The sequence below is a fragment of the Falco biarmicus genome, chromosome 8, assembly GCF_023638135.1.
Source record: "Falco biarmicus isolate bFalBia1 chromosome 8, bFalBia1.pri, whole genome shotgun sequence".
In the NCBI taxonomy this organism is placed as follows: domain Eukaryota; kingdom Metazoa; phylum Chordata; class Aves; order Falconiformes; family Falconidae; genus Falco; species Falco biarmicus.
This window is the reverse complement of record NC_079295.1, coordinates 30,244,812-30,257,705: the sequence shown is the minus strand read 5'-3', so window position 1 is coordinate 30,257,705 and position 12,894 is coordinate 30,244,812. Positions and strand designations below refer to the sequence as shown.

The following is a 12,894-nucleotide window of genomic DNA, read 5'->3' as shown; positions in this document are numbered from 1 at the left end:
TGCTTGCGACCTGTATGACAGAACTAGAAATTAGCCACCTGTTAAATGTTCAGTGCCTCCTTACTAGAAATACCTCTCTAGCATAGCTAGAGGAGAAGCCAAATAGCCCAAGCTAACAGCAATCTTCATCTTTGTGTCACTGGACATGCTGTGCTGTTTGTCAGCCTGAATCAAAGACACTAAAATTAATAGTCCGTTCCCTTAGCTGCCAGACCAAGTCTGATATGTCCTGGACAATCTTGCAAATAACTACTTTTGCCATCTCCTGCCTCTTACTGGGGATGTGGGGTGGTGGTTATCTACTCCTTACCATCAGGCTAGCAACAAACACAGAAGTCACATGAAAACAATTCTTCCACTTGTTTCAAGAACTTCTTTACAGAAGCTAGTATACAAATCCTAAAATTCAAAACGTCAGGAAGAGTTTGTATTACCTGAGTTCCCCCCACTCCCCAACACATCATAAATTCAAACAGTATACTAATTGCTTCAGCAGCTCAAAAGAAGAAAAAAAGCTATCCTTCAGTTGTTCAAAATGAGTCTATTGAAAACTTACTTGTAGTTAAAACAACTAAAAAATTGAGAAATTCCCTGCTTAACTACATGTTGCTAGTTCACCAGTGTTTTTATATCATCAGGTGCAACTAGCTAGTAAGGCAATATCCTTAGATTTAAATTGGGCAGCAGCAAGATTATCTCCCTTCAAAGCCAGCAGACAATTCTGTCCGTAGTAAGGGACTGGATTCTTACACTGTTTAACAGGTCTCCTGAATAATCTTTGACAAGTCACTTGATTAGCCTGTGTCTTTGTTTCCAGCTACAGATTGGGTTTCTGCTAGAATGTGCCAGCTCCTCTGTGCAAGAACCGCTGCCATCACAACAGTTCTTCATTTCTTAAAACAATTATCTCTGGCTCTTGTGTTCAGCTCTTCTGGCAAAACATAATCTTTTCTGCTTCCTTATACAGCGTATCATTAAAGTCCAGTTTAAACAGATCGCTATCTCTACTCTGCCTCTTTTCAGTCACACATAGTTAAGAAAAAGAAAAAAACACTAAGTTCGAAATTGCTTGTACCTGGTAGATTGTGCAGTATCAAATACTCAGTCGGGTGCTGTCTGGATTGGAAGTAACAATTTGCTGGACAAAAGCAAGCCATAAGCCATTGCTGAGGCAGAAAAGATTAACATTTCCCCATTTTAAGACACAATTACATTATTTGCTAACAGAACACCAAGAGGAAAAAATAAATTACCATAGAGACAGTTTCACCAGCTACAACTACCCCACTGTAAACTCTTACAAAAACCTAGAGGCACAAGGAAATATTTCAGAGGCCACATGGCAGAAACTGAGTTAGGGCACCTAAAACATAAAAATCATTTTTTTCCTGAAGCAAAAAGAAATGCAATAGAGTCATACTCTTATCAGTACTCAACATCCTAGACTACACATGCTTAACACAGCTAACGTGATTTTTATAAAAATAATATGGCATGCAATGACCTGTTTTCCAATTTCTGTTGGTAAGAGCTATGCACGGTTCTGAGTGACATCCCTCTGTTAGTGTAATGGTCTTTTTTTCCTTAGTGTTATATGTCTCTGTTCTGCAAGAGGTTTAAGACCACTTTCACTACCAGGAACTGCAGCTCAGCAGCAGCTAATCCTGCTAGCCATGTAGTTTGTTTCAGATGCTGAACAGAAATTATTTTCTCTGAAGAGAATGTTCTCTGCAATTATAGGCTAAGCATAAAACTCCATCACAATAATTTTGAAAAGAGGCCATCAGGTTTTAAGCATGCTTTAGGATGGATAACACTGTGTCCAAACTTGTCAGCTTCTTTCAAGGATTCAAGCTTGGGGCGTTTTTTGGTCATTGTACAACGCTGTAACAATTAAGACATCACCTTCAAATTGTTCTAGACATAGACCCTCATAGAAGCAAGGGAATGTATGTCACTGCCTCCAAAATGCTGACCTTGAACAATTCAGGTATTTAGCTCAGCAGTAACTGTATGTGCCACCACTGCCATCCTGATCATGAAATAATTTTGAGTAGACTAGAAACACAGAAGCCATTAGGTCATACAACTAACAAATAAGATTGACGTACACAGTATGAAAACTCAGATTTCATTCTACCTGAGGGCACTGGGATAAGTGAATACAGGTTTAAGTTACAGGGACACAGGACAGAGAAAAAAACCCAGTCCCTGTTTAACACCTCCCTTAACTTGCAGCTATCCTCATGGGCAGGATTAAATACTTGGCCATAAGAATTAAATTCCACAGCCTGCAAGTGAAAGAACTGTGGTTACTTCTGACAAACAACGCTCTGCTTCTGTTTTCAAAAGCAGTCACATTTTTACAAACACACAATAAACTTCACAAACTCAGGCTTGCAAGAACCCCCTACTCAAACTGTCTGGTACATACAAACACACCTAATCCTTCCCAAAAATTCTGGTTGCAGGTCTAAGTCACAACTGATTTGAGCAGATCAAAGGTATCCATTCCCCTCTTGCCAAGATTATTTCCCAAGCTGACATTAACGAGATGACTTTTGCTGACGAGAAAGTTGATGGCTTTGGTAAAGGAAAACTTTTCTCCACTTTGCACAACAAGGAAGGGGAAAGCATTTCTACGTGATGCACCAGACTCTGGGGTCCTACTGGACCAGCCTGCCTAGTGACACCAGAAGGCGTGACAGGAACAAGTGAAAGACAAGGAACAAAGAAACAACAGTGTTTCTGTGTGCTCCAGGTGGAATTACACTCGACATCACTTAAAACTGAAGAGAGCTTCTGCACAAAATTTAACTCAAAAAAGGCAGTTTTCTTACAGCATTTTTGTCAATATTAATATTTAATTTTAGAGTGTTGCTTAAAAAAGAAAAAGAGGGGGAAAAAAATTACTGTTACTTACCGCTACCTGTGCAGAATCCATGAACCTTAATCCAAAGTAGTCGCTTTCTATAAGGTCCAGATGATACATGATCTGTTCAAACAGGAGCTGGCCTTTGGCTTTTTTCTGAAAATACAAAAGAATTTAGTACTTAGCAGGCAGATTTACTGTAGCATCTACCTTCTTCTAGACACATTTTATATCATAATTCCAAAAGTAATAGAATCCCAAAATTAAGTTTCTGAAAACATAATGTGTAAATTATTTTTTTCTCACATATTTTTTGATGGCTTTTTGTTTTTAACAGCAAATGTACACCTCACAAGGAGCACACATAATATCCTTAAAGGACTTGCATAATCTCCTTTTTTGGAAAAGGTCAACATTGACTTGCACAACACAGAGTGTTACAACGTCACTTTATCATCATCCCTTTCATGCTTTCCTTACTCACCGAAGTTCAATAGAACTGGAAATATAGCTATAGCACAATTACAATAACTTATGTACTGGAAAATTTTCAAGGCAAAGTACAGCAAATTGCTTACAAATTTACTACTGTTTGATATCTAGGCAATTCACCAGGTTTGAAGCAAGTAGCAGAGCACACTGAGTTAGGATATAGCACTCCATTAGCAAGTGCTTTTAACAACTGCCACGAAACAGTCTGGGGCAAGTAACTTTAATAATACTTAAGACAACACACTTAGAAAAATAAGTTTGTAAAACTCACTTGTAGGTGTAAAAAGCCACTGCATATGCATATACATAATTTATGAAAAATCTTAGTTCTGGCCCCAAGTAAACATCATTTTTACAGCAATGATTTAAAACAGCTCTTGAATTTTTTACAAGAGAAGGCATGCAAATAGCACTGGACAGTTTCTACACAACATACATTTTTCATGTTATGAACTCCCTTATAGTAACACACTGAAAGAAAAGTTTAGCAGTAATACCTTAGTATTAGTAATGCCTAAATGTAATAAGGATAATTAATAAATTAGTAGGTCAGAGTACAAGACATGGTGTTGAAAAGAAATATTTTTAAATGCAAAGAAAGCAGAAAAGATTTATGCTTACTCTGCAAGGAGTTTAAAGATTTCTCTATTTCCATAGTGCTATTGCCTTGCAATCTTTTACCTTTTTATTTATACATTCATAGCTTGAGAAATGGGCTAACTTTCTAAGCATATTTTTTAGTTAGCTACTAATTAGCAGATTTAGCCCATCTCTCAAAAATTCTGGGCCAGCGAGAATTCTTATTCTCAGAAATAATCTGGCTTAATCACTGAGTAATATTCATGTAAATAAAGCAGCAGGTGTAATTTTGCCACATTCCTCTACCCTGACCTTCAAATATTTTATATTCAACTCTGTAATCATAGTCATTGGTTTGCTCAACGCATCAGTTAAATCCAAGATGACATTTCACAGCTCAAAGCAAAATCTCAGAGAAGTCTGTAAACTGAAGCTGCCTAAGCTACTTCTCCAACTATTTATTTCCAGGTATTGGGGGAGGTAGGGGGAACAGAAGGCAATTAGACCAGCAGGGAACTTACATGCACACAGCACCTACAAAACACCACGTAAAGAAAATGCTGATATGCAGACCTCATCAGATTCATTCAGGGCAAGTTCCTTCTGTTGACTTAAAGAAAATAGTACTTCTCATCTCAGGCAACAGCAGATTTCTCAAACACCAGCCAGACTCTTCTAACAGATGCCTTAAGGCAAATTACCTACATTTAAAACCACACATTTCTTCCACTATTTGAGTCTGTAGCCTCTTTCCTGAAAGAGTAAGACACTGAACTGTTGGTATTTCCCCTCACACAGGTTATATTCTGCTTAATAAGAAATACAAATGAAATCAATTCAGCATTTGCAACAGCAAAATTAGAAAATATGTTTTATTTTGCAAGAGGCTTTCTGCAGCTTGTCTAAAACTAGAGGAAAATCTCCCCGTATTGAGTAGAACATTTTAGATTTTTCTCAATTACTCAGTATGTCACCTTTTAAAACTGTAATTAACCAGTTATCCCAGCCAAATTCACTCCCAGGGACGGGCAACAGAGCACTTCAACTCAAGCCTGGAATTCCTACACATACTACCGACAACCAGAACTTATTATTGTTCAAAATTCTGCAGTGTCAAATTAGTTTCGGAGCATGTTCACCATTTTGGTAATCTTGGCAAAGGACTCAAAGATTAAGTGGACCCAGGATGACTAATGTGGGAGAAAGTCCCTGAAGAATAGCAGTGGAGCGGCTGTGGAAAGAGTTGCTGGGCTACTGGTTGGTTTTTGACTTAATCACCAGGGCTGTCAACATGGCATTATGCAGTACTTTGCATATGACTTAAACCATCAGCTGTATTTGGTGGAGTCAGCAAAAGTTTCACACTTGCCTTAATGTGAAATTCAAATTATTTCTTAAAGCCTTATGAAGTCCTTCCTCCTCATATTTAAACAAATGGCAACCAAAAGGATTATTGCTTTGTAATGGTCACGTTTTACAAATCAAAATTAATTCTTTGTATACAATACAACTGCTATCTCAAGTGTTTTCAAAAGACACAGAAAACAGTTACAGTTACACTTTCATTACATTTTCTGGTGAAGAGTTACCCTAACTTTCTAATGGCAACATTCAGTTTAAATGACATTTTTATCCTGCTGCTCCCCACCACTACCTGCCTTGGAGAAGAGCTCAGATTACTCTCAAAGAACAAATATTTTCAAGCCGTTTAATGGTTACCGATGAACTATTAACGATTCCATTCACAAGCAGTCCAGCCAGTGGCTGGTCCTCCCTTCAGGGCACAAATTAAACTCTTCATGGGTTTGTAATTCTGTAAAACCCAATTACTTGATTTACTCAGTCTGCCATACTCTGTAGGAAGCACCAGCAACAGCAGAATCAGTAACTGAACTGGGAAAATTAAAGAAAATATATCATTTTTATACAGGACAGGTCACCTACTTATTCTGCCACACTCTGGAATGAGACAAAAGCATCTTTTGATTGCTTTGGCATGAATCGAGCCCCCACCCCTGAGTGGAAGGGATGCCCCCAACTTAAGTCCTAATGACATCTTCCTGCTGCTCCTAGTAACTGTGGCTGCTGACTGAGTAGGTGTTAAAAAGGCTGGACACAACCCCAGTAGCTCAGCAGCAAGGATGAGTAAAGCCAGCTCTGGGGTTCACCTCGGCAGGCTGGTTTGTCCCTTCATCGCTGGGACAAGGTGCTACAGAGACATTCCCCCTTTGCTCAGGCACCTCAGTCACTCACTGCCTAAAAGCAGGGGCAGAGTTTATACCCTCTTCTCACGGTCTCGGCGCCCCACAGCTTGCCTGTGACGGAAAAGCCATGTTCAGTGCCAGCAGCCACCACAGACCAGCACTGGTGAAGCAACACAGCCTTACAACAGCTGGGGGGGATGAGACCTGGTGCTGGGCAGTCACCAGCTGAACAGCTCACTTGATAAGGTTTGTTATCAGGTTTTTAATCACAGTAGAGTACTTCATACTTCCAAAACTTGAAAAAAACAAACCCAAACTGGCCACCATTTGCTAACTAAAATGCTTATAAGAAAAGGATTTTTCTCCTCTTTCTTTTGTTTGTGAAGAAAAGGAGGTCCCTATTGAACACTGAAAAAAAACCCCAAAACAGGCTTTACCTTCATGGGACTTATGTCTTTGTAGCTGTACTTATTTGTCAGAAGATTTCTTCAGATGATTATGTCAATATTGCTTATTAACAGTAACTAACGGTAGCTGTTGCTACTTCAGTAGCTACTGAAGGGCAAAAATCTCCCTTCCTGGTTTTTGTCAATTCATCAGGAGGGTTACCATTTATATGCATACCAGTTTCCTCAGCAAGACTCCAATTACCCCCCCACCCCAAGAAGTTAGGGACCCCTATTCAGGATATACAACTACCCAGTTGGTAGGATGCCACTTAAGCACACTGACAGACCGTTGCACTGTGGGAGCAGCAGATGAGCCTGTCCATTTTTTCATGTAGTTAATCCCCCTTCTCCCAAACAACATGGTTTGAAAAATAAGCCACCAGAAAGCACCACAGTGAGCTTTAAAGGAAAAGGATTTCATCTCAGTAACATGAAAACTATCTATAGTTAACACCATTAAGGTTTCCTGGAGAACTGGAGGGTTAAAATGCCTTATCTTTACAATGGCAGTGTTAGAAGTACACATTATTTGTATCATCCTGATCTTCTTACGGCTTTAAGTACTGACCTACAAATGGAATTGCTCCTCTCCTCAAACTCCAAGCATCGATCTTTCAAATAACTTTTCCCAACTCCCCAGTCGATTTTCTCCTTCATCTAAAGATGCCACTGGCAGCAAAACACCAGTTCAGCTTCTCTCTCTGGTTTATTCCCAGCCTTTGACAACATGCACCATATATTCTTGTATGGAGTAAAAAGCACTGCAGGCTGGAATGCTGCAGAGAATTTCTACCTCCAGAGACAGAGCTTATCAATTCTTCTATTTACTCACTCTCTCCCAGATATAGGAAGATAAGCATTTATGATTAAATACTTTGTTCTGTTATTCTCTGGAGAAAGAACAAGGCATCTCCCAAAAATCCTTACAAAGAAGTGATTTCAATACCCTCCATAATTGTGTGTTTATTAGAACACTGTATAGAAGGGTTTTAACGTATTATGCTTAGGCTTATTGACCCTATACATAAAAATACAGATTCAAAACGTATTTTTTTTTTGCCAGAAGACTCTTTGTTTTTCCTCTCCTAGAAAGTTTGTATCTTCCAGTTACACATTTGGTTTAATAGATTGCCTGACTCTACCTCTTAATGTTCTTTCTGATACAGAATATATCCAAACTGTTTGCCCAGCATTAAGGTTTAGAGATTCAATACCTTCCCCCCAGTATATTCTCCAACATTTTGGTTTTATTTGGTGTTGCACCTGCAGGTTTCTCAGGAGCCGTCTGGTTAAGAGCATATGAGGGTCTCAGACTTTTGAGCGCGCTCTTTACAGGGGCAGCTCAGCAGGAAAGCAGGGGGCTTCGGAAAAAAATTGCAGTTACGCTGCAAGTTAAGAATGCTAAACCTTCAGGCAACTAAACCAGCCTGGAGCACCATGCCCGGGATCACTCGGCAGCACACTGCAGGCCGAACAAATGACTGCCAGCAGCCACAGCTCGCTTCCAGCTGCTCCCGTCCTCCCTTCCCGACCGCAGCAGGGCTCCGTGGGTGCGCTGCAGCAAGGCTGGCACGCTCACCTTCTGCTCACCCAGAGTGACTGGGCTCCCAGCACAACTCCGCAGTTCTGCTGCTGCTCACAAGTGCTGGACCAGCGCAGCGATCTCAGTACCATTTCAGCCTGGCACCCCAGGGAGCGCTGGATCAACCTGCTCTGTGGCTGGGCCCCCTTACACCGCACAGACAGCACCTCGGCCTTGTAAGACTCAGCTTAGGATCAATTTTTCCAATTTCAGTCCCCTAAAGGTCTTTCAGTTGTTTAAGCTAATAGCCAAAAGTGTGTCAACAGTTTAACACAAAGACCACGTGGGAAAAGAAGTTTTAATCCAAAACTTTATAATCTTAACACACACGCGCACGCAAGCAAGTATTTATTTATTCTTTACTTTTGTCAGCTGAGCATTATTTTGAAAATTTAAAAGCCAGCCTTGGACAATAAGGTTACTCATTTTATTTCATGACTGATTTTCCGATGTTTTTAGCATTACTAGATTTTCTTCTTAATCAGCACCTGTGCCACAGACAGCATTATGTATTTCAGATTTATTTACAAATATTCAGCAAGTACCCACAAATACTCTACAAGCTTTTAATAAACACCAGAATGGATTACTGAGTAATCAGTAATCAACTATCACAATACATCTCTGATCTTGTAGTCGGATAAACACAGATCATCTCCCTCTACACAAAAAGCCATCCGCACTCATTAACAGTTTGCTGGCAACATTTTTGGCATTCCATATAGACTTCTTAATTTTATTTAAAATAATCACTACAAATACAGTCCTTTTTATCTTATTTTGTAAGCATTACTCCAAAACCATAAACAGCTTAACTAGTTCCTGCTATTCCACACAGCCCTTGCACTGGTTTATACAAGACCTTACTTTAACAAAAATACTTCATTATACTAAGGACAAAATCATCTCATTTTGCAATCTCCATATTACATTTCATGCATGCATAAATAAGGAATATTCTGAGATTAAAAACTACTCAGAGAGCATCCATTCTTATAATTTGTGTCTTTCACTTTGTACCACTAGAAAGGTTTTGCCTAAAACTTAGGTTACATGTACAGAGCCTGGAATACAATTAATGCTCTATTGTCCATGAGAAGATTATGTAAATTACGGGTTAAGCGGGATCAGATGGTGGTTTTTTGTTTGGTGTTTTTGGTTTTTTGTGTGTTTGTGTTTTTTTTACCAAAACACCTCTGGCTTCCAGAAATTACAGTGCTGCTTCTATAAGACCCCATACTTACTATCTGTTGCTACTGTACGGCTGACCTTGTTCCCCCACAGAAAGCTATCCACAAATTTTTTAAAAGGTACATATGCCAAGTGTATCCCTGTAATTTACATTATTTCTCTTGCCATTTTTCCCCTTCATCTAGGTTATCTTTCCCCTCTCCCCATTAATTACTATGTATAGCATAAAATTGATTATCCCAACAAACACTCAATTTTTAGATCTTTTGATTTAAAAATCCTCTGGAGCCTCCTCCAGTACTCAAAATAGCACTTTATTTGAAATTCTTGACAAACACTTTTGTTCACGAGTATTTCATAAGCTGTTGGTGACTCCAATTAAAAGCAGCTTTCAAGGAAAAACACCACTATGATGCCCTCCCCCTCCCCAACCTGTCCTTCCCTATAAACCATGGCCACCTGAAGAGCCAGTATTCCAGCTGCTGAGAGGTTCCCTTGAGAGCCCAGATGAGTACAAGTGAGTCTTCAGGTACCAAACTAGGGCTCTTCATGGCTTTTGAGCTTTTGGAAATTCCACAGGTGCAGTGGGGGAAGATGGGAGTTTAGTTTTGCATGGGAACAGGATTAAAAGTAAGATAAGGGATGTCAGCAAAACAGAGTTCTTGTCCTCTCACCACTCATACCAGTAAGCAAACATTCCACCCATTATTCTTAAGCAATTAGAAGAAAAAGCACAACCTGACTTTCATCCAAGTTGAACTCGAGGTAAGTCAACAGTAAAACATTGTGCGTGATGAACATCAACAGCAACACAGTTAACAGACGCCCTGTATTTTACAAAAACGTTTCATGGGTAAAGAAACAGTAATTTTCTCTAGTATTTCATTAAGCACTTAGGTCTGTCAAAATTACTGAATGCATTCAGACAAACATGAAGCTTCAAACAAGTGGTAATAGACGAGGAAAACTACCAGGTCAAAACACAACTTTAGAATCTGAGATGAAGCTGGGAGGGGGGAAAAATCCCACATCTTTCAAACTGCCCCCCAAAAACATTGATAACTCACTCAAATCATGCCTCCTATTCTGAACATATCAAAACGACACTAAATAGTATATATAACACTGATATCCTTCAGTCATTGACACGACTACAAAATAAGTAGATACTTAAAAAGAATCCAGTCTATGTACTGGAGTAGGACTGTAGCTTTGATGAACAGCTCAAGTCAGGCAATTCTGTAATTAAAAACAACAGAAGAAATAGAAAAGCACACAGATTAAGTGGCTTGACAGACACCACAGATAAGATCAGTGGACAAAAAGCACATTTACTACTCAAATCCTGGCTCTGTGTTCAATAATTAAATATCAGCTGAATCATTTACAACATGTCCCTTCTGTCTCATTGTCAATATTCATAAAAGCGTCAGTCTCTGCTTATAAAGACTCTGAAACATGTTTGGTTTACGTGATAACATTCCCTGTGGTTGGGGGTTCCCCCTCCCTCCCCCCCCCCCCTTTTTTTTTTAAATTTAACCAGAAATTCAGCAATCTCAGATTCAATTATAAGAATGACCTTAACCTGACAATAGTCTTTCTTCAGTAGCAAATTCACTGTGAGGGTATAGCTCGACAAGGATTTTAAGCAAGCATAAGCCTGATACCACCTCTAAACACTTCTTCACCACATTTGGGGAGGCACATGGGGAACCAGATTGGAGAATCACTCCAGCTGGAAACTAACATAACGAAATTATACTGATTATTTTCAGCCACAGCATTTTCTTGACTTAGCTTACTGCCTGGCTGCCAAAAAACTGTTTCTTCTGCCAAGGGGTATGCAAAAACAAGGACAAACGCAATAACGAAAGCAACATCTTTTCTTCCTGTGGCAGCAACAACTTATGCCACTGTAAAGTGTTTATGCAGCCACAGATTAAAAAAGGTATGGCATTCATTCTTGCCAAGGCACCTCTTTCTCTGGCTGTGAACTAACCTGTTTGCTAAGTGATTCAGTCTTAAGAAACACTTTCTGTTATTTTTTTTCTTTTAATAAAACAATCTCACAGAACATAGATAGACAATGGGACTACGCACAACTGAACTGGCAGACCCGAGGGCACCTCTTTGAGATAACAAGAGCTCATTTTAAACCAAATCTACAGCCAACAAACTAACAGAACCAGTCTTGGAAAAGGTGAAGGTGTTAGCTGCAACAGGACGATGATTCTCAAGGAAAGTTTTTGTAAAAGAAAAAAAATATTTCTAGATACACACAAATATATTTTTAATTTAGCTTTAGATTTTAGAAAGCAATGAAGCAATGTTGTTTTGCCACAATTCTGCACCCTCCCTTCATCCCCTGCCCACCGTCCCTTTTTTCTTTCCTCTTTTAAGAGTCAACTTCAAAATATGAACAATGCAAGTGGAGACACAAGAACAAACACATTAAGGAGTCTGAAATGAAACATTTAATCTGATCTTTTAACTTATTGTATTTTAATCACCAAAGGAACTGGTACCTGCCAGCCACTGACGATGCACTGCAATTACTGCATCTGGTATGCTGATTTAGCATATTTGTTTACTGTTACCTACAACTTAGATAAGCACAGACAAAGCTTTATACTGGCTAACAAAGAAAAAAAAGCAAGAGCGAAAAAAGCATCCTGTAGAAATGAATAGTTACTACTGAACTCCATTCTAAGTTTCATAGTCCAGACGGTAGGTCGTGACACCTTTTCAGGTTCAATTTATGCTCCTCAAGGCCTTAGAAATGTTGTTAGAGGCACCAGGAATTTGCCTACAAAGCCAACTCCAGCCTCAAGGATTACCACTCTGGTTATGTGGAGACACCAATTTAAGCTCGAGTACTTTTTAAGTGTAACTCTTGCTATAAAGTGTTTGTGGGCATTCCTGGCCTCACATCAAACATCCTAGGCACTAAGCCACACTAGATATGTTCATTCCATTGTTTCAGAGACATACAAATCAGTTCTACTGCCCTCTGTAAACGCTTATCTGCGTAGTCACTTCACAAATAAAGATGCCAAACAGTTTCTTCAACCCTAGATTACTTGGGGCTCTGGATATTGCAGGAGTTATTACTGCTCACTATGTCAACAGCACTGCTTGATGCTCTAGCAAGTTGAGCCTTCCTCAGACTACCTAACATTATAAACGCTCTAGAATTGTGCTTAAAATAAAAAAGGGGGGGAAGGAAAAGATGTTTCAAGAATGGTCGCTCCACATGCTCTTTCTAACCAGCAGCTCCAACATCAGCACAACTATTACTGCAGCCAAAATCCTACGGAACTAGTCAGGAGGTCTCAGACTCACAGCTTCCTAGCTCACCTATACGAGCTCAAAACAAGACGTTAACAACTATAACACATGGTAATGGAAAAAACAGAGCACATCACTTCTACTGCTACTGTTCATCCTATGGGTCAAAATCAGGTATATAATTAAGCAGAACAGAACGAGCACGTATATATTAAGGAAGCTTTAGAAATGTAAAAC

The 12,894-nt window shown here is 39.4% G+C and overlaps 1 protein-coding gene across 7 annotated transcripts in view; it reads right to left on the bottom strand.

Moving 5' to 3' along the window:
* The window catches only part of EPB41L5 (erythrocyte membrane protein band 4.1 like 5), a 60,938-nt gene that overhangs the window by 45,210 nt on the left and 2,834 nt on the right, over positions 1-12,894 (bottom strand). For all 7 annotated transcript variants that reach the window (XM_056349047.1, XM_056349054.1, XM_056349053.1 and 4 more), the window contains exon 3: positions 2,924-3,028. In XM_056349047.1, coding sequence (XP_056205022.1) covers positions 2,924-3,028 — 105 coding nt within the window. The remainder of the gene's footprint in view (positions 1-2,923; positions 3,029-12,894) is intronic.